This window comes from Ctenopharyngodon idella, chromosome 20 (assembly GCF_019924925.1).
Source record: "Ctenopharyngodon idella isolate HZGC_01 chromosome 20, HZGC01, whole genome shotgun sequence".
NCBI classification, from domain to species: domain Eukaryota; kingdom Metazoa; phylum Chordata; class Actinopteri; order Cypriniformes; family Xenocyprididae; genus Ctenopharyngodon; species Ctenopharyngodon idella.
In genome coordinates, this window is record NC_067239.1 from 26,680,588 (window position 1) to 26,696,602 (window position 16,015).

Consider the following 16,015-nt stretch of genomic DNA (forward strand, 5'->3'; position numbering starts at 1 on the left):
AGTTATTGCAGATGTATCCCTGGGTTACCCATTTTTCATTTTTCATATGAAAATACTCATTGCTGAATACTCATTTCTGCTGGCTCAGAGTCACTACTGCATTTATACTGTACAGACAGGAACTACAGAGGCTTTTTTTTTTTATTATAATCAAATCAGGGCGCAAACAATCCAAAATCATATGCAACTTTTTCTGAGAGATAACTGCCTACAACAACGTATGATTTGATTTATTCTAAATAAAAGTTTGGCCCTGAAACCAAAAACTGCGCTAGAAAGTTATTTTAACAAACTCATTCAGAACTGTTTTAAAATTTTGTAGCTGTCTGTTATTTTTAGAGGTGCTAAAGGATTGCATTTTGTGAGCCGCTAAATGGACAAGGTGATGGGAAAAATGTGAGATGGGAGGAAAAAATATATTTCAATGCTTTGGCGTTCTATCGCAAATGTTTGTGTTCCCCCAAGAAACTATGCGTTCACTTGCAAAACCTTTTTGCTGCCTTGCAAACCTTTTGGACTTACTCGCAAAGAACTCATTTTTTCATTCTCGGAAGAACACAAACATTTGCTAGAGAAAGCAAAAGCATTGAGAAACTTTTTGTTTTGTTTTTTTTATCCCGTCTCGTTTTTTTTTGTTGTTGTTTGTTTTTTTTCCATCACCATGTCCCTTTAGCACAGTGGATCTCAACCTTTTTGACTTAAAGCCCTCCCCCCATTATTCATTATAAATATTCATTATAAAAAATACTGAGAAATATCTGTATTTTTAGTTGTTTTAGCTTAATTTAGTGCTTGTTTTGTCCTATTCTGAATAATTTTAAGTCATCAGTGATCAGTGCATTTATTGAACGTCACTCTCCCATACTTTGAAAATCCAATTGAAATAGTATGTCAAACACGTACTTATAGTTATTGTCATTCGGCTTTCAATAAGATGCAGTATGCAAATTGGGATTTAGCTCTAGTATCTGGTACAGTGTCCACTTCCACAACTGCTAGTGCCTCTACGGATATTTAATTTATCTCTTATGATCTTTATTTCAGGTTTGTCCGGGTTATACAGTAATCAAAGACACATTATAGCTTACAAATCAGTCGATTTGCTATTAAACTGCAGGTTATGTGATATATATATATATACAGTACTCGCCAATCATATATTCTCCGGATGCCTATAATGATCGTTTTCAGCTTTGATGAAATCCAGCAGATATTCATTAGCTCCATTCACTGACCTCCTGGTGTCTGCAGTTGGTTTTATAGCTAATTATTTTTCCATGGTCTACTTGTCTAGAGTTTGGAAAAAAGAAAACAGGCTGAAAAATGACACTGCGATGAAAACATTTCAAACTCTCAGTTTGAAACCTTATGCAAGTTCCCATTCAGAATCCACTTAAAACCGCAGGAACCTCAGGCAAGCATCGCTATCGTTTTTTATGGCATAGAGCATAAGTCTTCCCCACCATTTAAGCTACGCACATTATTGATGCCTCAAATCGTGAGGAGTGTTATTACGTTTCTACAAACCCGATTCCAAAAAAGTTGGGACACTGTACAAATTGTGAATAAAAAAGGAATGCAATAATTTACAAATCTCATAAACTTATATTTTATTCGCAATAGAATATAGATAACATATCAAATGTTGAAAGTGAGACATTTTGAAATGTCATGCCAAATATTGGCTCATTTTGGATTTCACGAGAGCTACATATTCCAAAAAAGTTGGGACAGGTAGCAAAAAGAGGCCGGAAAAGTTGAATGTACATATAAGGAACAGCTGGAGGACCAATTTGCAACTTATTAGGTCAATTGGCAACATGATTGGGTATAAAAAGAGCCTCTCAGAGTGGCAGTGTCTCTCAGAAGTCAAGATGGGCAGAGGATCACCAATTCCCCCAATGCCGCGGCGAAAAATAGTGGAGCAATATCAGTAAGGAATTTCTCAGAGAAAAATTGCAAAGAGTTTGAAGTTATCATCATCTATAGTGCATAATATCATCCAGAGATTCAGAGAATCTGGAACAATCTCTATGCGTAAGGGTCAAGGCCGGAAAACCATACTGGATGCCCGTGATCTTCAGGCCTTTAGACGGCACTGCATCACATACAGGAATGCTACTGTAATGGAAATCACAACATGGGCTCAGGAATACTTCCAGAAAACATTGTCGGTGAACACAATCCACCGTGCCATTCGCCGTTGCCGGCTAAAACTCTATAGGTCAAAAAAGAAGCCATATCTAAACATGATCCAGAAGCACAGGCGTTTTCTCTGGGCCAAGCCTCATTTAAAATGGACTGTGGCAAAGTGGAAAACTGTTCTGTGGTCAGACGAATCAAAATTTAAAGTTCTTTTTGGAAAACTGGGACGCCATGTCATCCGGACTAAAGAGGACAAGGACAACCCAAGTTGTTATCAGCGCTCAGTTCCGAAGCCTGCATCTCTGATGGTATGTGGTTGCATGAGTGCGTGTGGCATGGGCAGCTTACACATCTGGAAAGGCACCATCAATGCTGAAAGGTATATCCAAGTTCTAGAACAACATATGCTCCCATCCAGACGTCGTCTCTTTCAGGGAAAACCTTGCATTTTCCAACATGACAATGCCAGACCACATACTGCATCAATTACAACATCATGGCTGCGTAGAAGAAGGATCCGGGTACTGAAATGGCCAGCCTGCAGTCCAGATCTTTCACCCATAGAAAACATTTGGCGCATCATAAAGAGGAAGATGCGACAAAGAAGACCTAAGACAGTTGAGCAACTAGAAGCCTGTATTAGACAAGAATTCCTATTCCTAAACTTGAGCAACTTGTCTCCTCAGTCCCCAGACGTTTGCAGACTGTTATAAAAAGAAGAGGGGATGCCACACAGTGGTAAACATGGCCTTGTCCCAACTTTTTTGAGATGTGTTGATGCCATGAAATTTAAAATCAACTTATTTTTCCCTTAAAATGATACATTTTCTCAGTTTAAACATTTGATATGTCATCTATGTTGTATTCTGAAAAAAATATTGAAATTTGAAACTTCCACATCATTGCATTCCTTTTTTATTCACAATTTGTACAGTGTCCCAACTTTTTTGAAATCGGGTTTGTAAACATTTAGTCTTGCGGTTTTTGCTTTGCTTGAAGAGGGACATCTAGAAATGAGAATATCAGATACTTGGCAGTGGGCTATTTTGAATTCAGCCAGCAACAGAAAACCCTAGCAACCACATAGTGACACAATATGACAACCACCCACATCTTGGCAATATGGTAGCAAGTTTTGTATAGACAAGCACCATTTCTTTTACATAGTTTGATGCAGATTTGATTGTTTCATGTTAGTCCATGTCTATTATTATGACAGATAACATGCCTCTGTTCACAATTATTTTATTAGGGGTTCAAGCACGAAGTGCTGAAACCCTATAGTAATTGTAAGGATTTTTATTATTTTTCTTCCGCCGTAAAACGAATCATGCAGCCCAAACCGTAAGGCCTAGAGACTTGAAACTTTGCCAGATGATAGTCCTCAATTTGGGGAGAACCTCAGAAGTTATGACCCCAATTGGCCAATAGGTGTTGCTACAGTGATCAAAAACACAAAACGGCTCATAACTCATAGACCGTTTGTCGTAGACTCAAGTCTTATATCACTGTAATCCTTGTCTCAAAACAAACAAAATGTATATCTCCGATTTCATTTCCGGTGTACAAATTTTTCCGCCATTTTGAATTTTATCCAAAACCTACTTTTGCGAACTAGTCCTAGGTTTTTCGCCCGATCGGAACCAAACCAGTGCAGAAATGTTCTCTGGAGTCTGAATATCAATAATTATCAAAAAAAAGTTGAAATTTTGATTCACGGTCGCTAAGGGGCGCCAAAACGTAGGGTGTGGGAGGAGCCACTTTTACTAAAATGGCTATAAGATATAGATATATATGGATATTTGCACCAAACTCGGTACACATATGTAGGGGCTCATTCTTTGGTCACGATAAAAAAATCGTGGCGATTGGACACTAGGTGGCGCTATAACATTAAAAAAAATTGAAAACAGCTGTAACTATGCAACCGTTAGTTCGATTGACTTGAAATTTGGCATGCAGTGTCTTGGTCCAAGGGGGCATGATAGTCTATGAGGACATTGGCGTATCTCAAAAAACGTGGCTGCCATCGGCCAATAAAGTTTGAGCTCCTATTAGACAAGGTTAATGGAGGCCGATCGGAACGAAACTCGGTGGGCATGTTCGACTCATGGCCCTAGAGATCTGTATGAATTTTGAAAGAAATCGGCCACTAGTTGTCGCTAACGAGTTTTATGCCTCAGTAATCACGTGGTGTTTCACAGATCCACACAATATGCATATCATTTGATAGACCCCCTCATGCTGAACAACTTTGCCTCATGAACCAATGCTGTCAATCAAATCGTTCATTAATAATTCGCAAATACTTGAAAAACCTACTTTTGCAAACTAGTCCTAGGTTTTTCGCCCGATCGGAACGAAACTGGTGCAGGACAATTCTCTGGACTCTCTAAATCAATAATTATCAAAAAAAAAGTTGAACTTTACCCTTTGGGTCGCTATAACAGGGTCATTTAGAAAATGGGCGTGGCTAAATATACCCAAAAGCCTATAAAACCTAAACAAAAACTCAGAACTTCACGAAAATAGGTGAGCACATGCAGCATATGACTCTAAAGAAGCACACCAATTTTTGTGCAGATCGGACCATAGGTGGCGCTATAACTGTTAAAAACCTTTTAAAAATATATGTTTTTAATGGTTTTGGATGAAAATGTGTATAACTTTGGGTGTGGTCGACTTATTTTCACGGGAGTCACATCCTTAGACTCCTGAATCCTTGCCGAGTCCAACGATACCAGACTTGCCGGCTTATGGTTTGTGCAATGTTGTGATTTAGCGCTGAAAAAACTTTTGCGAATATCTTCAAAACCGTTAGTCCGATCGAGACGAAACCAGCGTAGGAAACATGGAACCTAAGTTGAGTAACTACACATGAGAGCCCAAATGTCAAAATTTTGATAGGAAGTAGCAAAAAAATCCAATCAAAGACGTTCAAGTCATTTTTTTATGCTCTCATATATATAAGTATCTATAACTTCAAAACTAAATGATATTTTCACCAAAATTAACACGCATATGTATGGGCACACTCAAAGAAAGTGGTGGAGATCGGGCAATAGGTGGCGCTATAACTGTCAAAAAAAACCTTAAAAAACATATTTTTCCTTACTAAATTGCCTCTATTGCCTGTAAATGGTCTTTTCCATCTATGATCTAAGTGTTTACATGCTTGCTAAATAAAATATAATACCTTTTTATGTGCTTAAAGGCCTTAAATGCTTGAACCCCGTTAAATGCTGCTTGCAGCTTTAATTGTATTTTATTTTTCATTTTATTTTATTTTATTAATCTACATTTTCTTATCTTAATTTTTTATAATTATATTTTAATTACATTTTAATCTATCACTGCTGATCACTTCTGGGGAAAGGGAATGTTTTACAATATTGTGTTTCTCAAAACTTTTTTATGTAAATTAACACAGCAGCTGGCTCTCTTCTCCAGATTGGGAATGTGATACTTGGCTTGCCAACCGTTTTTATATTAGAAATGCCTTTATTTATTTATTTATTTATTTTTTTTTTGCTGTGGACAAGTGACTAGTCCCAACTTATGTCTCACACTCTTTTTGCATACTAAGACTTTCACACACCCAAATGTTACAAAAAAATATATTTTTTTTAAAATGGATTTCATTTTTATGGCGGCCATACCTTTGAGCTCAACGACAAAGAAAATCCATTGCTACTTAGAGTCAGCACTCAAACTCAGTTATTTTTTTCCACTACAAATATTTAATACAGTTGGATTTAATTCGTTCAGATTTAGTTTTGCTTACCAACTATATTTTGACATGTTTAAAACATACATCTCAGGTCAGCTGAGACAGCTACTTTTCTTTATTTTCAGCTTCATTGTATAATTTGTCTCCTTTCATCATCATGAACTTCATTGTTTTATTTACTTGTGTATGTGTGCAGAGTGTTTTCCAGGCAACCGAGACCTCTTTTATTCTCAGAGCTCTAAATGTGTCAGAGCAAGTCTTGCTGCAGCGGCAAGATCTGTAGGGCTTATTGGAATAGCGATTACCGCCACTACAGAAATGTCCTCGGCCTCACCCATCAGCACTCTCTAGTGCACTAGATGCATCAAAGTGAAGCACGAGACCTCCATGCACTGCTTATCTGTTCACATTATTTTTAGTGGTGCTTGCTGAGGACAATCAGTCGTATACAATTATATGTGTTGTTAATTATCTCGACAGCATTTTGGCATACCTCATCCCAAATTAATGCTACAGATGTGAAGGATGCCTCAAACTGTGCAGCTTATTGAGGTGTGGTGTGGTAATATTTTTCTATATTAAAGTCGTAATGAAACGGGAAAAACGTTCTATTGTTGATTGGTTGTTGATTGGATGGAGGCAGATCTGAATGCGAGCTTGGAGTTTTTTGGTGGATTGTAAGAAAGAGGCGGGGTTAATGCAGACTACCTGTATATGATTGGAGAAGTCTGGCATGCATCACCAGAAAGAATTCTTTCGTTTCACTGGAAGGTCTGATTTGTAACTCGGTAACTCAAAAACAATTTAGGCTCATTTTCATTTTCTTCTTCATTTTCATTTTCTTAAAAAAAAAAAAAAAATGACTGTACAGTTGGGCAACTCATATAAAAAGCATAAATGTGAAGCTTACAATTTTATAAAAGCATTTACATTAATTTTTCTGTTAAAACATGTTTTATTTGAGCTGTAAAGCTATTTAAATCATCATTTTTACAGTAGAGTTTTTTTATTTTTATTTATTTTTTATTTTTTTGCTCATGGCAGTTTGATGTTAATTTAATATAATTCAGTCAGTGTTAATTTAATATAATTTATATAATATTATATATATTTATTATGTATAGTTTTTATTAATATTTTGAATTAGCTTTTATTTTTATATTTTGAGTCTTCTTTTAAACAATTTATTTTATTTTTAGTTTAATTTTTAGTAATTTTGTTGTGATTTTTGTCATTTTATTAATTTTTTTATTAAATATTACTATTTGTTTAATTTATTTTTATTTCAGTTTTAACTTTTATTTATTTCCAGTTAATAATTTTAGTAATTTCAGCTAGTTTCCAAGGAATCATTTTGTGGTGGATTGTAGAAGTCGCCCATATGTCACCAGAGAAAGTCTGTAGTTTCAAAGGAATTATGAGGTCTAGAAAAATATTAAATAATGAAACACAGATGAATCATTCACAATAAGAGCAATAACATGCATTTAGAAAATAGATAATATTTGTTGGACCGAAAACTGAGATAGAAAAATTGCAATAGCTTGCATTGTAAAGAGGTCAGAAGGATCATATCTTGAGCTTGATCTTCTAAGAGCTCTTTTTAATTTGTGATAATGTAGAAAGCTTCCATGTTGGGGCTCCTGGGGTCCCTCAACATGTCTCAGCACTAGAATATCATTGAGACCTGGTGGGGGACTTTTTGTCGGCAAAATTGTGCAAAAAAAAATTTTGCACTAGCAAGCACCTTTCATGATTTCCTCAAATGTAAAAAATTAGTTTTCACATTACAACAGCGTTCATCTTTTTGTCAGTGTCAGCAGCACATCGGCTGTGATATGAGCACGCAGTGATATCCCGGGCATATTGGAACCACTTCCCGCCGGCTTGAAAATGAAATAATTCGCTGATGCGACGACAAGCATAGCATTGGTTTATTACTTCCACAAGTGTTGGATTGTTGGCGGGTACGGCACGGTAAAACTCTCCCCGTCACCCTCTAGTCATAAGCGACTCCTCTAATGAGGCTAGCAGGCCAACGAGTGGATCGGAGTAACTGAAACCTCCAGCTCTAACATATCGATTGGTGTGAGGAGAGCGTACGTGGTGCCGATGTCTGACTTCTCACCTCGTCCCAGACTGAGTCCTGATTCAGTCCTTGTAGACATGGCTGCTAGACACAAATTCACACCCACATACTCAACTCACAGCTCTATCCGCTGAGAAAAATCTAGAGCCAATGTGTGTTTGCACACACAAGCCTGCTAACAGTTTGTGAAAATATAAATGCCGTGACCGTAAAAATGAATGAAGATTTCTAAACGCTGCTATCTCTTCTTGTAGTCTTTACAAGGAGCATGTTTTGCACAGTTTAACTAATTAGCGGCGCTTGCTAAGTGAAGCTTTACAATTACTATTGCTTATACTTAAAGGAATATTCCGGGTTCAATATACGTTAAGCTTAAACAACAGCATTTGTGACATAATGTTGATTACCACCAAAATAATTTAGACTCATCCCTCATTTTCTAAAAAAAAAAACAAACAAACAAACAAAAAAAGTTTACTAAATGGTGAGGAAAGTCTATAGTTTAATCTAAATCTAATGTTTATTTATTTATTTTTTTTAAGCTTTATTTAAATTTTCAATTTCAATTTTTAATAGTTTTAATTTTAGTTAACGATTATAACTGTATTCAATTTAAAAATTGGATATAAAATTACATGAAAAGATTAGTGCACAGAAAGATTACTAATATTATGTGTATTGTGGCTATACTATTTGTTTTAAGAGAGAAAAGAGAAAATAAATTTTTGTTGTAATTGATATTATTCCACAAATGGTGTCAGTTGAGCTTAATTTGCATCAAATCCAGATACAATTTTTCATTTACCTGCAAAGTTTCTTGTTTTCTTGTTTTTTTTTAACCAGCATCTCCTTCTTGCAGATTTCCTTGCTGAAACAGAGCCTGGAGATGCAGCTTTCCCAATCCCAGCATTCCCTGCAGCAGTTGCAGGCACAGTTCAGTCAGGAGCGAGAGCACCTGGGACAGCAGCTGCAGGAAATGGAGCTGGAGCATCAGCGCAGGGAGCAGCGCCTGCAGGAAGCCCACTGCTGTGCTATACAGGACATGCAGGAAGCCCGCCAGCACGACCTGAAGGTAACTGCAACAAAACATAATCTCCCTCCTGTCTCAGAGAGGGAGACCCCTCTAACCTGTATGTGTGCTCTTATCTTTTCCTTTCACCTCTTGGCTCTCTGTTATTTGAGTTTTTATGGCTCCGTTCCCTTCTGTTCCACATCCACTCTTATCTTAGCTTCAGACAACACTCCCATGAACCATTCACAGACTATCTGATCTGTGCTGTTTTGTTACACTTTTTTTTTTTTTAAGTTTATATTTTGAAATGGCGTATCATTTTAGTCAACAAAGATAACATTACATTGTGAACATGGACCAAATGTAACTTAATATTACTTAACATAAATATTTCTTACTGGCCAAGAAGCTGTATTTTACATTTCTTTAAAGTTGGCAAGTTGTAATAGGCTTTTCTTCCCTATTGTGACATGTATCCGACTTTAAAGGGTTAGTTCACCCAAAAATGAAAATCCTGTCATTAATTACTCACCCTCATGTCGTTCCACACCCGTAAGACCTTCGTTCATCTTCGGAACACAAATTAAGATATTTTTGATCAAATCTGATGGCTCAGTGAGTCCTCCATTGCCAGCTAGATAATTAACACTTTCAGATTCTCAGGAAGGAACTAAAGACATATTTAAAACAGTTCATGTGACTACAGTGGTTCAACCTTAATGTTATGAAGTGACGAGAATACTTTTTGTGCGCCAAAAAAACAAAACAACGACTTTATTCATCAATATCTAGTGATGGGCAATTTCAAAACACTGCTTCATGAAGCTTCGAAGCTTTACGAATCTTTTGTTTCGAATCAGTGGTTCAGAGCACCCCCCAGTGGTGAACCATTGAAATTTCGAAACACTTATGATTTAACGAAGCCTCGTTTACTGAAATCACATGACTTTGGCAGTTTGATACACGCTCCGAACCACTGATTTGAAACAAAAGATTTGTAAAGCTTTTTTGGGTGAACTAACCCTTTAATGGCTTCTCGAACAAGAAAAAATGTAGGACGGGACTTGATTTTGTCCATGTGGAATTGATTGGATGGTTGTGGTTTGCTATTACTGTGATGTCATGTGAGTGACAGGTTTTTCTGCCCTCACGCCAGTAAACACAACATCAGAGAAGGGATGTCGCCGCAAGAGGGAGAAATTATTTTGATTAAAGATTACAAGGGTATATATATATATATATATATTTTTTTAAAAAGGTTCCTGTCGCTTTAAGACCTGAAGCACGGATCCATTATACTGTTACACATGCGTTTTCTTTCTCAGCTGTTTTCATTCACTTAAAACTTAACTGTGTTTACATGAATACTTGCCAAGACTGGCATTGTGACATTGTTTTGTGCATTTGACTGTTTAAACCTAATAAGCAGCGAAAAACAACTCAATTTAGTACTGAGAGGCGGCTTTATGTGCGCACACTGTGGGCATGAACACAAAATCTGCTAGAATGAGTAAAATTATGCGCAATACGTGCAATTATTTAACAGGCAATGTCTTTGCCGCTGACCTTTGACGATCCAATTTAACCATTCTAATAAAGTATAATAAATAATAAATCACTTTGGATAATTTTTCCCAACACTGTTTCTATTTCATTATAATTATACCTTTATATTTTTGTCCTTATGACAGTATGATTATTTATCTGCAACTTTTACACCTGGGGTATTAAAATCTGTTTCTGGTGGTCCGATCACAAGTTTTCTTTAGTAGACTGTTTGTATGGCTTTGAACTGAATGGCTTGTGTTGCTTATGTCAGCAAGCATCAGACTGTATTGTTACAGTTTGTCTTAAACCATGTATTATGTTGCAGTTTCTTTGTAAAATCACTGGCTACTGATGAGTAACTTGTTTAAAAATGCCAAAGGCATTTTTATTTGTATCTGGTGCTTAGCGAGTATCAGTTTTCAGTCTTTGTGGATTGTGAATGAGACTTTATGTGGATTTTTAGCAGTGTGACTACATGAGACCACATCGACTCCAACCTTCAGTTGCTGTTGAAGCTCTTACCTTATACAGAGGCAACCAAGCAATTGCTGACTCTAATCCTTTCAGCCTATTTGTCCACTGGTAAAATTGTCCGTTAGCCCCATTTGCCCTCATGCAAGAGCCTCTTTCTGTCCCCCAATAGATTTGATGTGGTGAGGCAGATCTGCCACAGATCCAGCCCTGCCCACAGCACATCTCTCAGGTCCTTTCTTTCCCATATCCTGGAATAACCTGCTCACTCTCAGCTCTCCTGTCTGTGGGTTAGTAATGGCTGAGCGCTTGCTGTCACAGGCTGTAATGTCTGCTTTATCCAGTACCTGGCCCCTGACGACTCCAGGGGAGAGAAACTCTCACTCAGACTGGAAATGATTACCTTGAGCTGGGCTGAAGTGGCTCCACACCGCAGGCCTGAGGATGAAGGCTGCGAGCGGGGACGGCAGGGATATACTGCTTGAATAACTGGTGATAAGTCGAGATTGACTCACCAAATGCAGCATCAGTCAGAATCACAGGCTTTACTTCACAGTTTTAAGAAGTAGTGGAAACAGTTGGTCGGCACAGGCTGGCTTGTTGTGAAGGCTTAGCCCATGAGTATTAATTATGGACACAGAAATAAATATGACCTGTTACTGTTTTGATTATAATTAGTATAATCATCATATAACTATATATATAATCATGAGTTTTCAGCCTTTACAGACCCAGGGACCACCCCATCCAGGGACAGTAGTATAAAAAATTATGACTCTTTTTATTATAACATTTACATTATTACATATATAGTATATCATATATTTGAAAAGTATTATGTAATAATTTTAAAGATATTTTTTTGTAAATATACTTATATATTTACATTACCTAAATAATAATAAAAATATTTAAAAAATAAATAATAATTTATTTATTTATTTGTATTATTACTAGTAATGGCAATAATAATCGTTATTATTTTTATTTTTGTGACTGTGCTGTAGTGATTTTTATCATGGTTAATTTTATAGAGAATACAGTGAAATTCTAGAGAATTGTGTACTTCCTTGCCAATATTTATTTGTTTGTTTGTTTAAATAAATTGTATTTTTAAAATAATATTTACATAAAAATAGTAAATGATACATATAAAATGTGTATATATTTAAATATTAAAATATTAAATAAATATATTTTAATTAATATTAAAAATGTATTTATGATTTTAATTGTTATAATTTTATATTAAAAGATTAAATAGATAAATAATAATTAATAATTAACAGAATAGCCAATTATTTATATAAATAATAATATAAATTCTATTATTACAGACATTTATTAATTTATTTATAAAATATTATACTATAATATTACAAAATGTGGGGCAATCCCTCAAAGCACCCATCATAACTGGCGGCTATGATCGGGATGCTTGGGCATTTATTTTCTTTGTTGAATTTGGTTGGTTGAAATTGGCTCTGGAAGTCGCTTGCTGTTCGATTTACTATTTATTTCAGCAAACTACTGTGGAATGGATTTTATTGCTCCATGTCACAGCTGGTCTCTGAGCACATTATGTGTGATAATGCTAACTGACCTCTATTACTGGTGCCCCACTGTCCAGGACAGGGCCACACCTGGCAATATGAACCTTGCCCACCAGCTGTCAATGGATTGGGAATGGAGGGAATTAGTTTATTTATCAGTGATGCCATTAGGAAATATATACACAGAGGTTAACTGTTTATATTGACCCAGTATGCCATAGAAACCATCAATTTTTTACTCTAATCTGATGTCAAATTACTAACAAAACCCTAAATAAAAAAAAAAAAACTAACATTTCCACTATTCTAATTGGCATTTCATTTGTATCTTTTGCGATAATGTGTCTTTTAAGCTCATCCTTTTTTTTTTTTTTTTTTATACCAGCGCACTTATTACATGGATGATCCCCTTGGGCAACCTGATGTTAGTGGTGATAGTTGACGGGTCAAACCCTTGTAATGCTTCAACCTACATGGCATGTTAGCAGTTGTTATAGACATGAATTATTACTAATGGTTGGTGCATAGTGATATTAGACAGCAGTAATTCATATGTTGATGAGTTTCCCAGCAGCACAGGCAAATATAAAAGATTCAAAAACAATTGTAATTGTTGTAAAATCTGTGAGTTTTACCCAGTTGCCCTGCCATTAAAATGTATCTTGTCCTTTTTTTGTCCTTGTTTCATTCATGTAATGAGTGGAGATCTAATAGAAGCGCTATGAAATCTCATTTAATAGCTTTCTGCTCCAGAGGACCATGTCTGAGGTAGACGTGCAGACACCAGGAGCCGATTTATTGACTTGTGTTTAATTATCATCAGCGGTTCCGTGTGGTGCGGCACCCTGTGATAATCTCACACCAACTGCATTACCATCTCTCACTCTCTCTCTCTCTGCTCACAACATCTCAATATTGAGCAGGGCTCTTTTGAAGTCAGGCAGAGGAACGCTCCTCTGCTGCTAATAGGCTCGACAGTATTGCGGAGGAGAAAGACAGCGTCAGTCTTACCACTCGCCTCTCCATCCTCAGAGACTAAAATGAGTGTGCGATTCCTACATCTGATATCTCGCTCCAACAGGCAAAAAGATCCACCTCAGCTCCCTCCTGTAGCTTTTTGCTGATATCAAGCACTGCTTTTTACCCAGCCGGAAAGAACAGGCGAAAATCCCGCAGCTGCCACAGTAGGTAAAAGGCTTGTGTGTGCCAATCCTCAACAGCACACCGGCCGAGAGCATATGGACCTGATGACTCACTGTGGTTAAAGGGGAAGAAATGTGAACATACCTGGGACTTTCTGAGCTGCCCTTTCCGGCCATCCTTTTTTTTTTTCTTTTCAGATATTCAACCACTTCAAATGTGGCTCATCCAAACATATTTATAATCTATTACTATTTGCAAGTCTTTTGTTTTTAAAGAGAACCTGTTATGTCCTTATACAAAGTCTTGCGCTGCGTCCGAAATCGCATACTGTCTGAGTAGGTACTGCATTTGAATTTGAATTTACTTCGCGACCATTAAAAAAAGTATGCACTATATAGTATGAATAGGGGTAGTATGTACTACATCTGAATTTCATTCAGTGTCAGTTGCGTCGCTTCACTTCCATTCATAAATCCTCTCTTGTGGCCTCATGGGAGAATGCGCACTTCAGGATCTCTGCAGAAGTAATAGGTCATCCGAGGACTTTTCACCTATTGTTTTTTGAATACTGTGTATTCGGACATACTACTCTTTTGTTGTACTTTTTTCTGCATACTATATAGTAGGGAAGTATTCAATTTCTGATGCAGTGTTGATTTTGGGGTCGCGATTTTAAACTGGAACGCAATCTAAACCGAACGTGATTTCAACCAAGGGGGACATCACAATCCAAACCCCCAAACCACGGGTTCCCTCATACTCATACTCTTACACAATCTATAAAATATATAGATTAAGGGGCTGTTTATGCAACACCGTTTTCAAATAAAAACAGAAAACGTTTAATTTTACCCAAATATCTGTGTGTGTTAGAATCTCACCATTAGCTTAGCTATATGTGCTAACATCAGATAACTTCATGCTAGATAGCAGTCAGAAAGGTAGTACACTACAAAAACGTGTGTAGTGTTTCTTTACAAAGTGACATCGCCAACTACTGGCCTGGCATGCATAATACAGTGTATTTGGACGTTTTTGTGGATCTGTGTGAACGGGGATTGTTTTGAGAATGTTGTTGTCGATATGCAAAAAGCAGTAAAACTTTTCAGTTTTTAGTACATCGTTGTCATGTAAACATACCCTAAAATGTATATATATTTAAATAGTTTGAAAGAGTAGTAGTAATAGTAAGAAATTTTAACCACAGCTCAAGAGCTCTAATTCCAACCACATAAATTTGCAATGCTGTTTGCGAATATTCGCTGGAACTACACTAAATCGTTCAACTATGTCAGTAACAACAGAACTTGCGTCCATAGTTGGCTAACGATTCTTGTAGGAAATACACCCCTGTTTAGTTCCAGTCTCTATGAAGCCCCTCCTTCTGAAAAGCACAATGCGCTCTGATTGGTCAGCTGGATCAGCGTGTTGTGATTAGTGAATCACTTTGATCGTGTTTCGAAAATGTCACTCCCCTTACCTTAACCGCATTGTCCAGGGTGGAAAAAACGGATGTCAACAGCACGCTTCTAACGCAACTCAATCAGGCCTCACCCTCTTTTTTCGTATGGTTTAAGCGGGAATTATTTAAATAAGGATTATAGTGAAGTGTAAGTTCCCAGAAGAAAACTCAAGACTACAATCGAGGCGTTTAAGGAAGTTTGCTTACTGATATAGAGATGTGCTTTGTACCTTTGCAGGCCTTTTTCATGCTTAAACCACAACATTACACAATAAAGAAAGTTTAAAATCTGATAAGCATAATCCTTTTTAATTTATTTTGAAGCATCTGCACTGTTGCAAGACTTCTAGTCACAGATAGTCCACACACCTAGAAAATTAGGTGTGTGGCCTATTGAGTCTAAAAAGGAACCTGTTTTGTGGCCCCTGAGCTTTGAGTAGTCCTGACAGCAACATAAAAATTGCTTTCAGTGAAATGAAAACAGATAGCCAGTCTCCAGATCTTTTATGAGGGGGTAAACTACATTAAGTGCATACCAAAGCTTAATAAATCTAGTTTCAGAAGACACAAGAGATACGTTTTATATCCTGTCTCACCTGGCCATAAGGCTAGTGGTGAGGCATTTCAGAGGTCTTATATTGGGTTATAGCCACCTTTCACTGGTATTGATCGCACAGTTTTCCCCCATAGACTGTAGTATATTCCTTTCGATATGATCTAAGGGTTTTTTATGTTTCATCCTTAGTATTTAAGATTATTATTTTTATACTATAGCATATAGTGAAATACTAGGGAAATGTTTACTTCCTTGACAATAATTTTTATTTATTGATTCATATATTGAATTATTTGTTTGCGTGTT

At 36.7% G+C, this 16,015-nt stretch overlaps 1 protein-coding gene across 3 annotated transcripts in view; it reads left to right on the top strand.

Moving 5' to 3' along the window:
* Positions 1 to 16,015, top strand: part of fam184ab (family with sequence similarity 184 member Ab) — a 131,299-nt gene that overhangs the window by 73,932 nt on the left and 41,352 nt on the right. For all 3 annotated transcript variants that reach the window (XM_051875504.1, XM_051875506.1, XM_051875505.1), the window contains exon 11: positions 8,824 to 9,036. In XM_051875504.1, the coding sequence (XP_051731464.1) occupies positions 8,824 to 9,036 (213 nt within the window). The remainder of the gene's footprint in view (positions 1 to 8,823; positions 9,037 to 16,015) is intronic.